The sequence below is a fragment of the Cyprinodon variegatus genome, unplaced genomic scaffold, assembly GCF_000732505.1.
Source record: "Cyprinodon variegatus isolate N-32 unplaced genomic scaffold, C_variegatus-1.0 Scaffold187, whole genome shotgun sequence".
Classification (NCBI taxonomy): domain Eukaryota; kingdom Metazoa; phylum Chordata; class Actinopteri; order Cyprinodontiformes; family Cyprinodontidae; genus Cyprinodon; species Cyprinodon variegatus.
The window spans coordinates 693,564-713,946 of NW_015150640.1; the positions used below are offsets into that span (position 1 = coordinate 693,564).

Consider the following 20,383-nt stretch of genomic DNA (forward strand, 5'->3'; position numbering starts at 1 on the left):
TATATATATATATATATATATATATATATATATATATATATATATATATATATATATATATATATATATATATATATATATATATATATATATACATACATACACACATACATGGGAACATAACATTTGGTCGGGGGAAGGAGCTGGAATCAGTCCTTTCCACTGACCAAGAGGCACCCAAGCATACTTTTTGAGATTATCTGACAACATACAGTCAAAAAAACTAAATCAAGGTGAGGGTATACCCTAAAAGATTGCCTTCAAACATAAGCTCTATGTATCTACCGTAGCATGGATGCATGCACCATTAACTAATTTATTTTGGTGAGAAGAGAAGCCATCTGATTCTCATTAAACCAGACTGAGGAACAGGAAGGCGGTCCACTAATTTGTGGCCTTGTGCAGCCTGTTGCCCTCGGCGCCAGCAGACAAACGTCCTTTCCCCTGTGAAAGACGTTGTTGTTCAGCTGCGTGCTCTTCAGAGATCTTTCCCAATCACAACAGCTAGATCAACAACATAAAAAGCATTCAGAGCCCTATATGAAAAAATGGCTGTCATTGTCATGATAAATCAATTTAAAAGCCAACAAGTTTATCTGTCATGTGGTTGAGTTGCACTCTTGTCTTTTAATTCAGGGTGAAGTTTATTATATGACACAAGACACAAGCTTATTTTCCACTCTGCCAGTAAAAATGCTGTTGGAGAAACAGTCAAGCTCTGTTCTGGTTGCATTTTCAGATTTAAATGAATGTATGAAAGTTGATCACTGGTGCCAAATGCCTATTGATGGTATGTAAAGGCAATAATGAATAAAACCAGTAATAGAGATAATTGATTTTACAGACATGAATAGTAATATGGAGCACAATCATTTTGAGGAAAAACAGCAGCATGTGTTCATATGCAGTGGTCATGTGAAAAATATTCTATGAAGCCCTGTTTTTTTCATAGAATATTTGTTCATATGGATTATATCCCTTTTTAAGACTAAAGACAACCTTTAAAAAAAGAATATAAAATGTTAATTAAATTTTTTTTATTGTTGGATAAAATGTCTAAAATTACCTGCAGATGTGATTCAGAGTAAAATTTTTCAGCGGATCCTAGTAGCAGACTTCTTGGCCCTTTGAAAAGAGATTGCTTCAGTTTATGAGTACATAGGGTCATAGAGTGAAATAGTCTAGAATTGGAAAACATTCAAAAAGTCCTCCAACCGGCCCTAAACTGACCACAGAGAAATTTGGTCCAAGAGCACAGCATGAAATGCAAAAAGAAGTCTTTATAAAATACTCTCTAATAAGTCTTCATTGGACCTACAGCAGGTTCTTTCTATTGATGATTTGAAAGTGCTTCGCTGTATAGTCCGAAAGAGACTACAATCGTTTTCATCCTATTGAATAAGACGTCCTGTTGCTTTCTTGATTAAATCAAACACACATACCAGGTTTTCTGCAATATGTCTATATGGACATATGAGTTTCAAATTTAAACTTTATAACTAAAAGAAGCATTCCAGGATATCCTCTGCCTACAGTAGGTCAAGGGTGACAGTGGTGTCGCATGTAGGAGCCTGAAATCGAAGGATTGACGGTTCAAGCCCCGCGTCCGACTTTCAGTGCCGTTGTGTCCTTGGGCAAGACACTTCACCTGCATTGTCTACTGATGGTGGTCAGAGGGCCCAGTGGCGCCAGTGTACGGCAGCCCTGCTTCTGTCAGTGAGCCCCAGGGCAGCTGTGGCTACAATGTAGCCTGCCACCATGAGTGTGTGCGTGAATGACTGAATGTAGTGTAAAGCACTTTGGTCAAGTTACCTGACTTGTTAAAGTATTATATAAGTACAGGCCATTAAGGTTATTGCCCAGTACAATTTTTTACTAGGAATGCTAAGATTAAAATTATCTCCTTGTCTTAGAGAGAAAAGAGAAATAAAATCGAACACCAATGGCGCTATCCATTTTTACTCCATAGTTATGGAGTCTGACCTTTAAGGAGAATATTTCAACTGGGACATCCTTGAAAGTCAAAATCCTGTGTAAAATCAAGTCAACATTACCTTTTCTGAGTTCCAAGTTCAAGATTGAAAAAGAAAAAATGTTAGAACTATAAATTTACAGTCGTATGTTTATATTACTGTTATTTATATATATATATATATATTCTTTTTTTTCCAAGGCTGCACTTTTAAAAAGATGAAATTGTCTAGAGAGCTGTTCCAAACAATATTTATTTTTGTTTTAAACTTGTGTAAACATAATAACAGTCAAAGTCTAAGATTGCTGCTACTTACATCAACATTTCCTACACTTTCTTTCACTGTAGCACTTCTTTGTAACATTGTCAGCCGTTCCCATGCTAGGTTTTAGTGTTTAAAAGACAATATACTTTCACACTATTAATATCCTTAAATACCACATAGTAGACCTGCAGTTTTTTTCTCTTTCTTATAGCTGTTATATGAAGACAGTAGAGAACACAAGCTTCCACAAGTTGGATAAGGGAAATCGATCAACTTTAAAATGAGGTCCCTCCATGCTAAACTGCCCAGTTCCGAGGTTATTTTAATACAGCATAAAACTAGATTAAATTAATAAGCATCTTCCTGAAATTAGTTTTTGGAACTTGGGATGTCTGTAATGGTGTCCTAATTTATTACACCACTTATTACTAAATGTGTCTTTGTATATAAAAATGTATGTGTTTGGTTTAACTTCAGTGAATACATTTCATACCAAATGTAAAGGAGTGATACATTTCTGAGTATTTCTCAAATTGAAGCAGAGCTGTATAACTTTTAGCCACTAGAGGTGCTAGACCTGTAATTTTCAGATTTAGTGTGCCTGGAAGCTACTGGTACCCTTTCCCTCCTTGTTTTGGAATTTAAAAGCAGACGCCTTTGGCCCAGTAAATTGAGACGTCATGGAGTTACTTTTAGAGACAAGGCCACATTAACCATTCAAGATTAAATCATAAATCACCACACCCGCGAACAGAGGGGACAACCTGGACCCAGAGAACAGGGAGGCCCCAAAACCAGCTGCTTATACTGTAGCTAGGAGCTTTTTTTTTTGTTGTTGTTGTTGTTTTTTTTGTTTGTTTGTTTGTTTTTTTTACAAAAAAGAAAATGAAATACTACACATAGGCTTGGTATTCTTGGTATTTAAGGTATGTAAGCATATTATCCTTTTATCATTGTCTTTCAGTTTACCATAGCCATATTGGGGAAGTAGCTGTGCCCCACCTCCCATGCAAACCAAATGGTTTGGCTGCTTACTCATCATTCAAATTTAAACACATAAGTCTAAAAAATAGGAGTGAATGCAACTGGAGTCTTAGGGAAAGATAAAAGTGCCAAATATAAAACACATGAAAAAATAAAGATATTTTATTTGTGACTTGTGAGAATTTCAATGTTACTTGCAAAACATGCATCAAATTAAGAAGTATATATTCCTAAATAGATGATTAAATATTTAATTTTGTAAGTTAATAATAACTATTAAATACTTGCCTTTAAATTCATGGCCATCTTTCATCTTAGTGTTGCTTGACTTACAACACAATTTAAAATCTTAATTGGTACAAACCGACACACACTTACTTATTTTTTATTAACTTATTATCCCAGGCCTTTTCCAAGGCTTTCAGCTAGCCTGGTAATCACTATAATAACCCGCCAGCATCGATGTGTTAAAGCACATGGAAATACTCTGCAGCATAAGGTCCACAGGCTTCACAAACCATGTGTTCAGCACATTTCTCTTTCCCTGCTTTTGTGGGGTCTGTTTTATTTTTTTTATCAAGTCCAAAAAATTGGAACCACCCTGGAAGAAAAACCTCATATGGAAATCCCAGTCTGGGGTTCCAGATCATTGGACCACAGAACATCTGTCCCTAGGTAGAGAAAGGTTTGGAAAACAAACAGAGAAACCAGCAAACTTTGGTAAAGACATGTCATATCAAAAGAAAAACATTACGCAATGAAAATAAATGCAACATTAACCTCCAAACTACATATTCTAATAACCTAAAGGTAAACAACCACTTTTCCTCCTTCTTTTATATTAAATTAAACTCAAGTTTTACTGATTTAAAAAAGTTAGCATTATTAAATACCTCATTAGTTCCTTTACACTCTGCCATACTAATCTTTTCTCAGACACCCTCCCAATGGCGTAACTATCGGTAAGCAGAGACTGCAGGTGCTTAGGGTCCCCCGACCTCTTAGGGGCCCCATCAGTAACACCTGGTTGGCCCCCTTTACAGTTGTGGACTAGGACATATCTTTGGAGATGTAATGGTGCGAAAAATTCAACTTAAACCCACCTGATACTAGATTGACTGACCGGACCTTATTTATACCCCAACACATGCCAGATTTCAACATGATGGTGAGCCATTTAAACACGACCCAAACAGCATGTTAATACATGTTTATAGTTCATTAGACAGTTGGAAAAAAATATACTCATATAATATCTTTCAAACCGCAATTAAGATCTTGAAAGAACAATGTATTTGAGTATTTTATTTTTTACAATATGACTTGGAATTATGAGTAATCCAGAGTGTAGATTAAAACCATAACCGTTACGTACAATGTGTACGTGTACGATGGATACCAAAAAGAGGTACTTATGCGGATTCCAGAAAAGAAAAAGCAAACAAGAGCTGCTGGAAGAACGGAATAAACTTCCCAAATTAAACGCGTTCTTTCTGTTGTACCTCATATGGGGTCCACCCAGATAATGTTGTTTACGGGCCTATTGTTGTGTCGTTACGCCATTGCACCCTCCCTATCCCTTATCTCTACTGTGACTTTACCTGTTTGTCAACATCAGCATACAGTGAAGGTTCTCAAAACTTTCTGATTGGCGCCTAAATATTGCTCTGGATCCAGTTTGCTTTAGCCTGATATTTTAGCCTGCATTCTTTACATATGGGAAAATATGTATACTGTATGTGTCTCTGTAAGGTGTACACGTAGTGTGCTTATGTCTATGCAAGGGGAATATGTGAGATTTATATGTTAGGCGCTCAACACACAGTACATGGGCATGTAGAATACATAGGCATCTCACAAAGACATAATCACCTAACATACTGTATACACTTAAGACATAAACACGTAACATACAGCTATAGAGATGTAAATACACAAACAAATCCATAGACACTTAAATATGTTTTTGGTACTAATGGAGCACCACAGCCATATGCATATGCATATGCACCTAACACACTCCCCTTAGATAGACATAAAGACACTACCTAGGCACACAACATAAACACCTTACATAGATGCATATACCTGTTTTTGACACCAATAGAACCCCATGCTTGCATGAGGCAGTATTTGTTTTTAAAGCTTTAATCTGAGCTGTTTTTGCTCCTTTTAGCCATGGAGGGTCACGGCGAGTGTGAGATCAAGGTGCAGCTGAACTGCAGCCACTGTCAGACGCAGAGCTGCAAGCGAGAGGAAGACACCCATCTCATCCTCTGTCTCTGCGACGACGATGAGTTCCTTGCCAGCGACAATGTCACGTGCGTTGGTGCTACAGGTGAGCTGTTACGCCTAATCGCAACAGCTCATTTTCACTCCACATCAATCCTTTCTTACCTCTATTCCTCCTACCACCTGCAGCTACGCAGAGACCCATCCTTCAGGGCCAGCTGTCCACGTCACTTATCATGGCTGTCGTGGTGTCCATCATCGTGAGCGGCATTGCATTGGTCTGCGCCGGCGTCATCCTCAGTAAGAGACTCCTGCAGCTCTGCGCTCAGTCTGTGCCCACCACCTTCCATCGGCTGTGAGCTTTTAGTTGTCACTAGCTTCTAGAAGGGCTGAAAAACTGTGATCAGGACCAAAAATACCTTTTCGGTGGCTGAAGAATAAAGCAGCAGAAAGCCTTGCCTCGGATTCAAAGGTTGACAACAGTCTGAACACTTCTATTGCAGCATATCTGTCAGCTGACACACTCATTCATGTTGACTCCTTGTAAATACAGTTTAGCCCAAAGAGGACTGAGAACAGGAGTAAACTGGAGATAAAAGGATGATATGATAGAGATTAATATTAAAACTGTCCTATTTAGTGCCTTTAGTTTAGTGCTGTCTCTGATGGAAGCATGAGACATGCTTCCAGCGTCTTTAACGTAATAATCAGAAAAAGCAAAAAGCTTTGACATTTACCTACAAAGTGTTTCCTGGTTTTGAACTACCTGAAAAAAAACTGTGCTGTACAGCCGTAAATGTCATTCCCACCACGATACGGTGGTATGAAGGAAAATAAGATAATAATGATTATGAGATTATGTCCTCAAAAAAAGAGGTAGTCTTGTCTGACCCCCTGTTGATCTCAGAGAAAGAAAGTAACCCTTAAACCCGCAACTAAGGGAATGTTTTAAACATGTCTTTTTGACACTAATTGCACAAAGAGATATAGTGTTTAGGAGAGAGGGTGCAAGAGTATGTGAAGAGATATTGAAGTGTTTAAAAAGTGAATTCAAAGGGAGGTAGTCATGAATATTAAAATGAATTGTCACAAATCCATTTTTTACTGTACCCTCCGTGCAACACACACACCCAAAAACACATTTATGTGTGTGTGTGTATACATATATATATACAGTACATATGTGTGGGTGTACTTTTAAGTCTAGGTTACTCAATACAGTTCTTGAAACCAATTACAAAATGACTCTACAAAGTTATACTTGAAGATTTTTGACTTTTCAATTACTTTGATTTCAAAAATGTTGTTGGTTGAGTGACCATTTTTGAATTACCTGTTTTAGAAAGTGGGGGAAAACAGATACATATTTGACAGCAACAAAATTGGTTCTAAAGGGTTGACTCATGCAGTTTGAAAGAGATGCATGCCACCCTTTTCCAGATTTGTATTTGTAAATTAGCTTAAAACCGTATCGATACGCCAATGCCGATAACTGTTCTTGAGCAAAATGTGCAAAAGTTGAAAAGATATGAATCATTTTGCAGTGCATTGTAGAATGCCATCTTAACATTTATTAATAAGAATAGGTCAGAAATTCAAAACAATCTTGTAAGGTAAATAAAAGCAATTTAATAAATACATCATGGGCATTTTGGAGCAAATCAGTGAGGTCTGCATCAGATAATTTACTGTATTTCTGTAGTGGAACCTAAAGTAAATACAGTACTGTCATATGTTGGAAACAACGACTGGACAGATGTATTCTTTGTTATTCTAGTTCTTCCATATAAGGTAATTTTGAGGTCATATCTTATTCAGATTTTCCTCAGATTAGACAAAAAGGGCTTCTTCACATGCAATTTGTTTTTTTCCTTTTACATTACTTATTTACATGCCTTAAATTTAAATATGCAAGATGATATTTTTTATATATACACATTTCCTGTTCCTGTATCTAATTAAATATTAGTAGAAAGAGACATCCTTACACCTCCAGCAATTGAGCTAGGAATGGGCCCTCATTGAATATGTCTTCCCTCCCAGCCACGCTATAGGTTACCCGTTCGTAGCTGGCCATTGAACTTAGAACCTGTATCCACTCCTTAAACTTCGACTAAGTGGGAGATTTCCAGTGGTGTAAAGTTATCCTGCACCCTGTTGTCGTAGCTAAATGACACCAAGATTGCGGAGATTAATTCTTGATTATTTGGATATTTGGAAAAGTTCTTTATTTTCATTTTAGTTGATACAATTGGCATTTAAACATACCGGTAAAAGAACTAAATTTGTTTGTTTTTTTGCTTGTTTTTTGTAAAACTCTAAAAATCTGGAAATAGTACCTATCCTGTTTGATTACAGTTCATTTCCAATATAACCAAACCCAGGTCCTCCTAACACATGGATTTATTTATGTGTAACAAACTGTGTTTGATGACACTGGTCATGCAGCCCACCCCCATTGGGATGGGGGTTTTTTTTGTTGTTGTTTTTTCCCCCCATTGGATTAAGTTTCTTTCCATCTGTGAATGATTTTTTTTTTTCCAAACAGCTCTACATAAAATGACAATCCAAACCCACCAGCAATATTCACACTTTGTAAAATCCTGAAGATTTAAGAGCTTGGTTAAAAAGGTTATTGTTTCCATTACTGGTTTTGATAAGATTTATACACCCAACACAGCAACCTGCTTGATCAGGCTCATAAAAGATGACTGGTGCCTTTATACATTGTTTATTGAGTTAGAGGAAGAGGTACACCCTTCAGAGATTATTAATACACATACATAAGACAAGCATGACGCATATAATCATACCATAGAGAGACCGCTTAACATAACAGTCATGTTTTAGGACTGTGGGACAAAATGAGAGTACTTGGAGAAGACATGAAAACTCCCTGGAGAATAATCTATGAATACAGCTCTAATAAACACTTACTAGCCTTTATTATCAGAACTTATTTAATTTAATGATAAAAAAATGGCTTATTAAGATTAGGATGTGTGCAAAACCATTTTATATATTTTTTTTGTAAAAAAAAAAAAAAAAAGAGGGAAATCCTGTTTTCTTTTTCACAATCACAACAACTTGCTGTTGGTCTGTCAAACAGGTTCAAACAAAATACACCAAAGTGTGTGTTTGTATCAGGGTTGAATGTAAAAATGTGTTGGTTTTCTTACAAAAAACTAATCACATAACGAACAAGGACTTTTTTCTGTAAAGTATGCCATCAGTAGGTTTGACAGTCTGCATGGCTGGCAGAGTTTTATTATCTGTTTATTTGATTAAATAAAATACACTTTTCTTTGTTTCTTCAACTGAAGATTGAAATATCTGTTTAAATGAAAAAACTAAATAAAATGTTTTCAAGCGTGTTTAAGATGGTTAAGTTTAAACTAATGCAGTTGTGATGTTTTTAACCAAGTAGTGAGTGAATCTTTGTTCCTGTAAGTGAATAACAGAGAATAAATGACATATTTCTTTAACAAGTTTTGAGGCATTTTGTAAATCAGTGGCTGTTAAAGCCAGCATGAATCTCTCACGGTCCCTTCAGCTAAATGGTGTCTCTTCACCTGAGCTCTCCCCCATGCAGGGAGGTAGTCTGTGCCCTGGGTGCTCCCTATCTCCTCCACCTCCTCTCCTCCCTAGTCCTCCCACCCTGCCTTTTCCTCCTCATTTCGCCTCACCCCCACCCCTCCTCCCCAGCATCTGCACCGGGCGATGGCTCGACGGCACCTTCTTCCTTGCACCAACTCCCCCTCCCTGGCAGACTACCAACCTGCATCGGGGACGTGGACTGCCTCCATGGCGGGTGAGTCCAACCTCAGGGACAAGTTGGCCTAGGAGCCCTAACCAAGGAGAGGCCATCCCACATGAACAGATTTCCTGCCATCCCACATGAACAGATTTCCTGCTCTTTGATATTACGCTCCATATTTGATGCCCAATTAATGGAATATCCTGTTTTATCTTTGTACCATGTGGCTTGATCCCTCCTTGCATTAACGCTCCTACCTAGAGCAGTTTGGAGGCAGCCTCTGCAGTTTGCAGGCAGCTCTGGGCACCCAGATAAAGTCAGGACTCTGGCTTTTCGAAAGAGTTGGAAATGAAATTTAAATTTATTGTCTGGCTCTGCTTCTGTTTGCAGTGTGGTACCGCAAGAAGAACGACCTGCACGCAGTGCGGCGCCGCCTGCAGAGTCCAGAGTACAAGCTGAGCAAGATCCGGTCCTCTACCATCATGACGGACTACAACCCTAATTACTGCTTTGCAGGCAAGGCTGCCTCTCTCAGCGATCTAAAGGAAGTGCCACGCAAGAACATCACCCTCCTCAGGTTCTGTATCAGACACTTTTCCAAATGGGTCTTTGCTTATGCTTCAGCTTCTTATTGAGTTTCTCCTCTTTCCTTTGTTTCGTTAGGGCTCTGGGTCATGGTGCATTTGGTGAAGTTTATGAGGGACAAATTCTGGGAATGAGTGCTGATGGCAGTCCCATGCAGGTGGCCATAAAGGTAAGCTCAAACTAGAGGATATGTTACTCTATAACAGTGTTTTTGACTGAAACAGAAGAATTCAGTTTTTCTGCACTGAAAGAGAATATTTGTCAAGCTGACCCTTGAGATCCAAACACAGTGTACAGTAATGTAAGGCGGAGGTTGCTCTCTGCAGGAGGTTGCCAACTTTTCTGTGCTCTGTTGATTAGGTCGTATGTGGGTCCATTTGAAAATGGCAGTAATGCTTCTCTGATTCTTTCTGCTTCACAGACCCTTCCAGAAATCTGCTCCGAACAAGATGAAATGGATTTCCTGATGGAGGCTCTGATTATGAGGTGAACCTGACAGAATATACTCTCACTATGGTGAAAGCTTCATCCTCTGCCTTTTCATTTAATGGTGCCCTGAATCTACTATGTTGTTATCTTAATCACTTAGAATGGTCAACTTATTACAGTTTATACAAATCATGCTTTGCACAATATTATATACAAATATTCCTTTTAGAGTCCCATCTGTAGGCTATATAATCTAAGTTTTTTTATTATGAGAGATATTTGAAAAAACTAAAAGAATGCAAGTTGTACTGCAAGCTATGATGCCTTTTAATAACTTTTCATATCTTGCTGAAGAAGTAGAGCTCCACTGGTTGGCATGTCATTATTTGCAGAATATATATATATATATATATATATATATATATATATATATATATATATATATATATATATATATATATATATAAAACAGGGCTGGACCTGGAGCAAAAATAAAAAAGAAGGGCCACAGCATATTTTTAAATATTGGATGTAAATATTGGTGGTTCAGGGGTCAATTTGTCCTTGGAAAAGACACTGTACATGTCTTGCTTGTCTTGCTGGTCAAGACATGGGGGCAAAGATTGTATGGCAATGTGCTTCTGTCAGTTTGCCCAATGGTTATAGTGTAGCTTATCACCATCGGCCTATAAATGGGTTAATGACTAAATGTAGTTTGGAGTTCTCAGACTAAGTGGTATACAATAATAATCAATTACATTTTTAATGCATTTTACATTTAAATAATCTGAAAGTGCAACAGTTAAAAACATTAAGCAAGGCGAAAAGACTATATGGAGGAAGATTTCTATGTAGAAACAAAAAAGTATATATTATATTCACTAAGCAGCTCTGATTTTGGAAGAGATGGCCACCGTTTCTGCTCACTTTTAGTGAAGATTAGTGCAACTAAATGTGCTTTCAGTTACTTTCTTAAATTTGGCCAAATGAGGGGATGCAACTTTTACTTGAGTAATATTCTTGTAAAGTATCTCTGCTTCTAATTGAGTAAAATCTATGAATACTCTGTCTTCTGTGAGTAATTTGAACTATTCCAAAATCAGTTCAACAAACAGTAAACAGTAGATATTACCTCTAGAAGTTTGAACATATATACAGTTATGATTGTAAGGATTGCTTTTCTAAGTTTTATGTTAAAAACGCATGTGTCTCAAATGTGAAACAGTACAAATACACATTGTGGATTAACCAAACTATCTTCAAGCATCACATGACAAACATCACCTAGACTTCTATAATGCGGTTTTACTGGCTTTGGTTATTAACAAGGACGCGACAGTGACTGCTGCTGCGTAACGTTCACATTTGCACAAGGCCAACCAGACACCCACTCACAAATACTAAGCCCAAATGTAAAAACACCAACATAGAACAATACAATATAGAGGTATATGCAAAATCTCACCCAGTTTGAACAAACTATTGATCTCTTAGGCCATAAATCTAAAGAAAACCATTTTTTACCCATAGACGGCCATCCTAAACTGCCAGATTGGGAAACATCCTAACCTGGCAGCAATGCACGTAAGACGGGAAACGTTAGCCTTTAGATGCAAAACCCCATCATGCAACGCAACATATTTTTGCAAAATATTTGAAAATAAATTTGCCAAATATTTTACAGTTTGAAGAAATAGAAAATTACACCATATGCCAACCATCACAAGGATGTGCATGACAAGGAAGGGCTATATATACTGCATACATCATTAACATAGTTAACATTGTATTACTTAATGAGCTCCTTGAGTTATTTATTGCCACAGGTAGGTGCTTCGGCCAGAGAGTAAGTGTTGGGGTCACTATGATTTAAAGGAATAGTACACCCAAAACATGATTAGCCTTCATTTTCTACTCACCCCCATGCTGAACAACACTCTGGAGTACTTTTTTGATATCTCAAATGCATCTGGAGATCTGGGAGGCTTCTTGCTGTCTGCTGACATTCAAATAATGGAGGTCTATGGTGACCGAGACAGAAAGGTCCATAAAAGTCCACAAAAAACGTGTCAATATTCCTCCATACTGCTCGTCCAATGTATTCCAAGTGTCCTGAGTGGGTAGCATCCAGAATTTACTCGAAACGAAGTCATTTAGAATGTTTTTAGAGCATAAACAGTAGTGTATAGGATTTCCTGAAAGCGCGCACATGCGCGCTCACGAGGCTACGGAAGCCGGCAGACAAACCAGATGAAAGTGCGCATTCAGCGTCTGCTCTGCCAATAATGCAAGCGTAGAAGAAGAAATGTGCTGTTTACCTGTGCAAAGAAAGAAACAACGAAAGAAAAATGTCTGAGGACTTCAGTGTTGAGGAAGAGCATGAGTTCTTTGCCGAGCTGAATGCGCTGGTTTGGTCTGCCGACGTTTTTTGTGGACTTTTATGGACCTTTCTGTCTCGGTCACCATAGACCTCCATTATTTGAATGTCAGCAGACAGCAAGAAGCCTCCCAGATCTCCAGATGCATTTGAGATATCAAAAAAGTACTCCAGAGTGTTGTTCAGCATGGGGGTGAGTAGAAAATGAAGGCTAATCATGTTTTGGGTGTACTATTCCTTTAAGGAGGGTCGGCCTTCGTACCCTGAAATTAGGACCGGCCCACCAGGCAAATGCCCGATATCACTGATTACCAGCCGGAGTTTGCCCTACCCACCTCTGTTTGTTTCTGACTTAATTTTTTAATATGACAACAGCCTTGCAATGAAGCAGGGGCCAACCACATGTTTTGATTTTAGGAATTATGCATAATAATTGTATACAATCCTAAACAAAAAATACTATTTTAAATCTCACTCTGTTGCCGCACTGCTTAAACACCTTTTTGTCCTCTTAGTAAGTTCAACCACCTGAACATTGTCCGCTGCGTCGGTGTCAGTCTGAACATCCTGCCTCGCTTCATCTTGTTGGAACTGATGACAGGGGGAGACATGAAAAGCTTCCTGAGGCAGAACAGGCCACGAGCGGTACAGCAGCTTTACAGCATTCTCTTTTCTATGTGCACTTGAGTTTTGTTTGCCCCGTGTTAATAGAGCTGTGCCGTTTCCAGGGTCAGACCTCATCTCTCACCATGCGGGACCTCCTGCAGATGGCCAGAGACATCGCATGTGGCTGTCGATACCTGGAGGAGAACCAGTTCATCCACAGGTTCAATTCAATTCAGTTTATTTATATAGCGCCAATTCACAACACGTCATCTCAAGGCACTTTACAGTTCACCAGGTTCAGCCTCATGTTCAGTTGTTAGAGCAAGACTGTAAAGCCCAAAGTAAAAACTGTAATTAATTATAAATGAAACCTGCAGGCTCTAGATAAAAGGTCCAAAAATACATTAATGGGAAAAGCAGCCATAAACTTACATAACAGTTGATGCCATTTTTTTTTTACTGTGACAAACCACGAAAAATTACTATATTCATTGACATCTACATAATTAGGTTTTATACCTGCACAGGTTAAATAGGTGAGGAAGGCTGCAGAGCTACTCCACTGGTCAGGAGATTCTATCCACTCCTCGCTGGTGTGAATGTCTGATTAAATCTCAGCTTTAAGGATTTAAAAATATATATATTTTCCTAAACTGTCAGTATGTTTAAGTGTTCTTTGTAGAAAAAAGGGTAGAAGAATACAGAAGGAGGGATTCCTAATAGTTATGTTTAAACTGGACTCAACAAGGCCCAGATGAAGCTTCTGGATATGCCCAAACCTGAACCCTGTTTAGGACAATATATAAAGCAATGTGTATTTGTTTATAATGTTACACTGTGAACGACATGAAAACACAAATAAATAGAAACCTGTGCACACAATGCTCATAACTAGAAATAAATGCAGCTTTATGTTTGTTTTCAGTCTACCAGTGGAGGGAACGGATCAAATAGACATTAGATGCACAGTTTGAGAACTGCACCTGCTAATGCCCTTATTGTTTTTCAGGGACATTGCTGCCAGAAATTGCCTGCTTACCTGTCCTGGACCAGACAGAGTGGCTAAGATTGGAGACTTCGGCATGGCTAGAGACATTTACAGGTTTGTGTTTTGAATTTGCAGGGGCTACAAGGAGCACCCAGCAAAACAGAATCATGTGTCTCCTTGGAGCAAAAACACAGCTTAGCCATGTTCCTTGGACTAGTTGAAAAATAAATCTAATTTTCCCCCATGGGGCCAGACTCTAAATGAACAGAGAGTTCATGTCCCCTGGGTCAATGATGTTTGGGTTCAAAATGTGAAGACTGAATCTGTTTTTCTTAGGGCAAGTTACTACAGGAAAGGTGGTCGGGCCATGCTGCCAGTCAAATGGATGCCACCAGAGGCCTTTATGGAGGGAATCTTCACCTGCAAGACCGATACCTGGTATACATGACGCATTTATTCAAGACTTTACAAACATCCCAAAGCTGTAGCTCCAAACATTTAGTTAAAGAAGAGTCTTTAAAGGGACTGAAAATGTCATGCTTAGGAACCAATGATGAGGCAAAAAATAACAAACTTTTGCAAATAGATATTTTCACAAACATTTCATAGGCAAAGAAACTATTTTAAACTGTGCAACATGGTCACCCTTAAACTACAACTTTGTTTAAGCATATTTGCCTGCTTTTTTTGAGAAACCTCTCCAAATTAGAATGATTAAATGGGCATCTCCTGTGAACAGTAGGGCATTCACCAAAAACCGACTCGCATCTGGACAACTCAAAAGTTGCGTCCTTTTGGCAGGTGTGGGCTTGCATTGCAGCATGCAAAACTGGTCTCTTATTAGCTTATTCTATGGACTTAGTAGAACACATACTGCAGCTAGCAATAAAAGCTGGATTAGACCTACTTGATATAACCAAGACCGTTGCTGCAGTAAGATGTACTGCAAGTCATTTTAGGCCACACCCCACCCAACCCCTCGGTCATAGACCGATGCAGTGACTCAACTCCTAGTGTAAAATAGTCAACTTGGAAAAAATTCACAGCTTGATAAAGCCCCAGTGCACAGCTCTCTTAAGATAACCCCACCGATATTTGATGGGTTTTAGGTCTGGGACATTCCAAAGCCTCAGTCTTACTACATTGCTGCCATTATTTTTGATGATTTTGATGTGTTCTTATGGTCACTGTCATACTAAAAGATGAAGCTCCTCTGATGAAATTCCCTGATGCTGCCACTATCATGCTTTACTGTAGGTATGATGTTATTTTGTTAATAACCAGAGCTGTTTTTGCACCAAACATGCCATGTCCAAAAAGTTCAACCTTGGTTTCATCAGACCATAACACATTTCCAACATACCTTTGGGAGATTTCAGATGTCTTTTTGCAAAATTAAGCTGGTGTTTTATGTTTTTCTCTGTAAGATTGACACTCTACCCCATAGCCCAGGCATATGAAGAAGACAGCAGATTGTTGTCATGTGTACTTCAGCCAGCACTTACCAGAACTTCCTGCAGTTCATTCAGTGCTGCTGTTGACAGTTTTAGCAACCTCCATGATGAGATTTCTTCCCATCTTATCAGTTTAGGAGAGACATCATTTGGTAAAGTCACTGTTGTGCCATATATTCTCCACTTTAAGATGAAAATCTTTGCTGTGTTTGGTAACAGTCAATTTATTTATTTTATAGCCTTACCCTGACTGATATCATTTAAATAAAGAGATTCTTCTGATGGTTTGGAAGCTCTCTGCAGGCCGTGTCTTGTGCTGAAAGACGTGGCAACGCCAATGTCAGGAAAATCCTACTAGAGTAGCTGAGCTGTATTTGGGGTTGATCCGAGGTGCTTTAATTGGTTACAGGTGACTGCTGACTCCAGTTTACCATCGCTTTGAATGTAACTGGTTTAATCTGAACCCAGCCACATCCCAAGTTATAAAAGGGTGTGCTCACTTGTGCAATGACCTTGTCTCAGATGTTTACTTTTTCTTTACCTCACTGAACAATTTTGGTCTATTTTTCGACTGTGTTAAACATGTTATAGGTCATATTAAAGATTGAGATGTTATGTTTTTACAAAATAAAAACCTTAGATTTGACTGGGGAGGGGAATTTTCACTTTTTTTATTATTTATATATTTATAGAGAAAGATAGAGTTTTTATTTGACAATTTGGGTATTGGTTCTTCTCTGTCAGAAAAACTTGCAGACTTCAATAAGTCACATAATCTTACTTCTAGATATGTATCTTTAGTGTGTTGCTTAATGATTAATTTCAACAATTCTTATCTGAACAACAGCTTGAAGAGTTTGTAAAAGCAAAAAAATTACCATGCCTGATAGTCTGTGTCTCCCCCTGCAGGTCATTTGGAGTCCTACTATGGGAAATCCTCTCTCTGGGCTACATGCCTTACCCTTGTAAAACCAACCAGGAGGTTCTTGAGTTTGTCACCAGCGGAGGCAGAATGGATCCCCCTAAGGGCTGCCCGGGACCTGCGTGAGTACAGACTCAGATGTGGGATCAGCTCAGTCCAGCAGGAACAGCCACAAATACTTTAAGAAGTAAACATAGCTGGAGCAAGTTTTCTTTCATCATTAGGAGATATTTGAAATGATTTGTTATTCTAATAAAGTCATACAGTTCCAATTGTTTTTCAGAAATATTATCCCCCTTAACAACTTATTTTTGCAATGGCTTTCTTTTCAATATTTAACCATATCTAAATCTGTTGCCTGAGAGTGCCGCTTTAGTGTCCTCCAGGATCTAGTAGTATCTGATCATTGAGGTTTAAGCTCTCCTCCTTAAAATGACCCGGTATTGCTTTTGTAATGCCAAGTAGATGAACAACTTTTTGAAAGTTTTGCATCACATTTCAACTGGTGTGAAATGAACAGGATAGTAGACAAAGACCATGGTGGCTCTTCTATAGTCCTGCACCACGTTGTCACACCAGAACCTGGATATCTTACTGTAACTGATGGAACCATAAATTTGCTTCCTAGCAGAAAATCTTCGGACAGCATTGTGTGACCAAACACCCAAGAATATTTCAGCAGGACAATAATCCTAAAGACACCACCAATAAGTCCACTGCTCTGATGATAAAGGCTTCTGGGTTTAGTCTAATATAGATACAGTAGTGGCAGACTGGTGGTTAGGGCATAGGACTTGGAATCCTGTGGCACTCCCACAGAATGCCACTTTGAGTCTCTGAGCAAGACCCTTATCCCCCAATTGCTCCCCGGGTGCCCTACAATGGCAGCCCACTGCTCCCCAAGGGGATGGTTTAAATGCAGAGAGTTAATCTATTTTCAATTAATTTTTTCAATAAATTTAATTAGATGCATCAGCAAGACTCCTAAGCTTTTTCGTGCTTTAAAATATTCCAAAATGGCCAAATTAAAAACATTTACGTAAAGAAGCGTTGGAAAATTATAAGGAAAGGACTAGTTTGTACAGAAAAGTATTTTTCTGTCAACTGGAAGAAATTATAATTTGATTTCAAAGTTTGCTATGTGCAACTTAATCAACTATGAATAATATATTTCATTATTAAAACATTTCATTGTGAAAAGCAGTTTACAGGGTCGATAAGATGATAATTAAACAGAAGAACTGATCTGTTTGTGTCTATTGTTTTGAAGCTATCGACTCATGACCCAGTGTTGGCAGCACTGTCCAGATCACAGGCCCAATTTCGCCACCATCCTTGAGAGAATTAACTATTGCACACAGGTACATTTCTACTTTAAACTAACACTAAACTTTACTGCCAGTAAAACTAAATTCAGATGCAATAATTAAGTGATTTTTTTTCTTTATCAGGACCCTGACGTGATAAATACCCCTCTGCCTGTTGAATATGGCCCCAACACAGAAGATGGCGGAGGCACAGTGATGCGTCCCAATGCCCCCACCTCAGCCAGTCTCACTCCTTTACTGGTGTCACGCCCTGTTTGCAAAGATTCACCCTCCCAGCTTGGTTTCTCCCCAAAGGGTTTCACTCCACCTGCACCTCCCCCACAACCAACCAAACCTCGCCTTCTGCTACAAAGAACCCAACCGGTCCATCAAGAGGTGACTTCATTGTGTGAAGTGCTTGAGCCGTCCTGGGCAGAAACCGTTCCTGCCCCTTGTTCGTCTGCCGGGGCAACTTCTCTGCATCCAGAGCCTCAGCCTCACCGACCTTGCTCCAGAAATAGTTCCTCCTCAGGAAGTCAAAGGCTGAAAAACAAGACCAAGAACCTTTGGAACCCAACATATGGCTCATGGGTGCTGGAAAACTTCAGGGGGAAGAAGACACTGGCTCACACTCAGTCTATGCCGCTTTCAAGTTCAACCTCCAACCCCCAGTCTTGCAGCTCTACTGCAGAAAACAACAAAACTGGTTGTGATGGAACCAACAGCACCTACCTCAGCCCAGCTTTATCTCCAGCCTGCCAGGTTCAAGCTGCCCCTCCTATGTCTGCCCACAAGGCTCCAGCAGGCAGCACCACTAATGCTGGAATGGACCTGGCTAAACTCCAGAGTTTCCCCTGTGGAAATGTCAACTATGCCTATGATGAGCAGAGCTACGAGGCAGAGAGTCTTCCTCTTGTGAAGCCCAAAGTCTCAGAAGCCATCACCAGCCGCAGCGGTCCTCAGAGCGTTGCACCAGGGACCAGTCTGGGTCTGGCCCTGGGCTTCAGCACCGCCTCAGCCTGTATGCCTAAACTTCTGCTGAAACGTCACGCTAGCTACGGGCATGAGGACGTGAGGAGACACACTAAAACAGAGAAACTCAGTCGTGACAGGGACTCTGGCTTTTCTCTGTCTGAGGACCTGAGTGTCGCCCACATTTAGAAATCAGCATGTGGCCACAGAGACTTTGATTCTGATTAAATCTGTCAACTGGACGAAGAGCTCTGCAAAGAGTCAAAGGATTAAATGACTGCAGCTCCTGATATGCTGGAAAACTCAATGAAATGCTGACTTTTACTTAAATCCTCTATATTTTAACACAGAGGCAGTGCTGTACTGAGTGGCCTACAGAGGTAGCTAAACACTGATGCTGAAATATTTTCGCTGTTATGTAGTTGTCTTTTTATCCTGCTTTTATTTCAGGAGAGCTTTGGCAAAAGTGTGATATGTTGAACCTCAAGAGGTTTTGAGTCACTGTTTAGGAAATACTGACATCTTGTGGTCAATAGGGTATTTAGCAAAGCCTTCAGATAAAGGAGGCGCATATTTAATTTAAGGTCATAATATATATGTAAGAAAAAAAAGTAATTTGGTTTTTAGCAGCTTCTTTCACTATTAAACACACAACCATGGATGTGTTGGACAAATGAACTCAGAAGGAAAACAATTGAAAAAAAAAAAAAGAAACTGCAAATTTGTGCCAAACAAATGACATCTTTTTAGTTTAAAGCATTTGCTCTAATTTTACTATCCTTTCATTTTAGAATTTAAGAGTAAAACTATTCATTTTTTTTCTTTTTTTCATCTACATAAAGACTTTCATTTACCCTATTTTTTATTCTTTTATGTTGTTTTCTTCCCCCTTATATACAGTATATGTACGACCCCCATTAGTTTTTTCTACATCTGGACAGATGTTGCTATTTACATCTTTATACCTCCTATAATCCCCTATAATATATATTAGCTAATTTCTCTGTTTCATTTATCTGTTTAATCTTTCGTCTACATTAATCTATATGTAGATGATGCTGTAATCACTGGAGTTTATGAAGAAACACTTTGCCAATCCTACTTGGATCTGCGTCTAGGTTTATGTTATTGTGCTATTCCTATGCTTCTGTCAAAGGTTTTCATCCATTTTTCATTAGCGGAGACGTTGAGTTCTCAGTTTCTGCTTTCTGACATAAAATGGTCATTATGTATAAAGAAAAACACATGAAGCATAGGCTTAAATTTATTGAGGATTTCTTTGTGTTCAAGAATCAGATTTGCACAAACTGTCTCAGTTTCAGGGTTAAATAAAAATAACTGTTAAACAGGAAGGATTTTTTTCTACATAATGCAAATGTCTTTAATTTCTTGATTGTGATCAGAACTGGGTGCAGCTGAGGACTTCTCTTTGCATCACAAAAGAAGATCTGTTTTACAGCACTTATTGGTCTCACAGTTAAGTGAATTAGATAATATCTGTCCAAATAATTGCACACAAGTTCAGGTCATTCG

At 38.8% G+C, this 20,383-nt stretch overlaps 1 protein-coding gene across 1 annotated transcript in view; it reads left to right on the plus strand.

Annotated features, from left to right (window-relative positions):
• LOC107087584 (ALK tyrosine kinase receptor-like) overlaps positions 1–20,383 on the plus strand; it is a 75,982-nt gene extending 55,599 nt beyond the window's left edge. The window contains exons 18-29 of the mRNA XM_015379239.1: positions 5,398–5,559; positions 5,643–5,753; positions 9,601–9,787; positions 9,874–9,964; positions 10,217–10,281; positions 13,117–13,246; positions 13,330–13,427; positions 14,217–14,309; positions 14,532–14,633; positions 16,559–16,693; positions 17,842–17,932; positions 18,023–20,383. Of these exons, the coding sequence (XP_015234725.1) occupies positions 5,398–5,559; positions 5,643–5,753; positions 9,601–9,787; positions 9,874–9,964; positions 10,217–10,281; positions 13,117–13,246; positions 13,330–13,427; positions 14,217–14,309; positions 14,532–14,633; positions 16,559–16,693; positions 17,842–17,932; positions 18,023–19,039 (2,282 nt within the window). The 3' untranslated portion in view covers positions 19,040–20,383. The remainder of the gene's footprint in view (positions 1–5,397; positions 5,560–5,642; positions 5,754–9,600; positions 9,788–9,873; positions 9,965–10,216; positions 10,282–13,116; positions 13,247–13,329; positions 13,428–14,216; positions 14,310–14,531; positions 14,634–16,558; positions 16,694–17,841; positions 17,933–18,022) is intronic.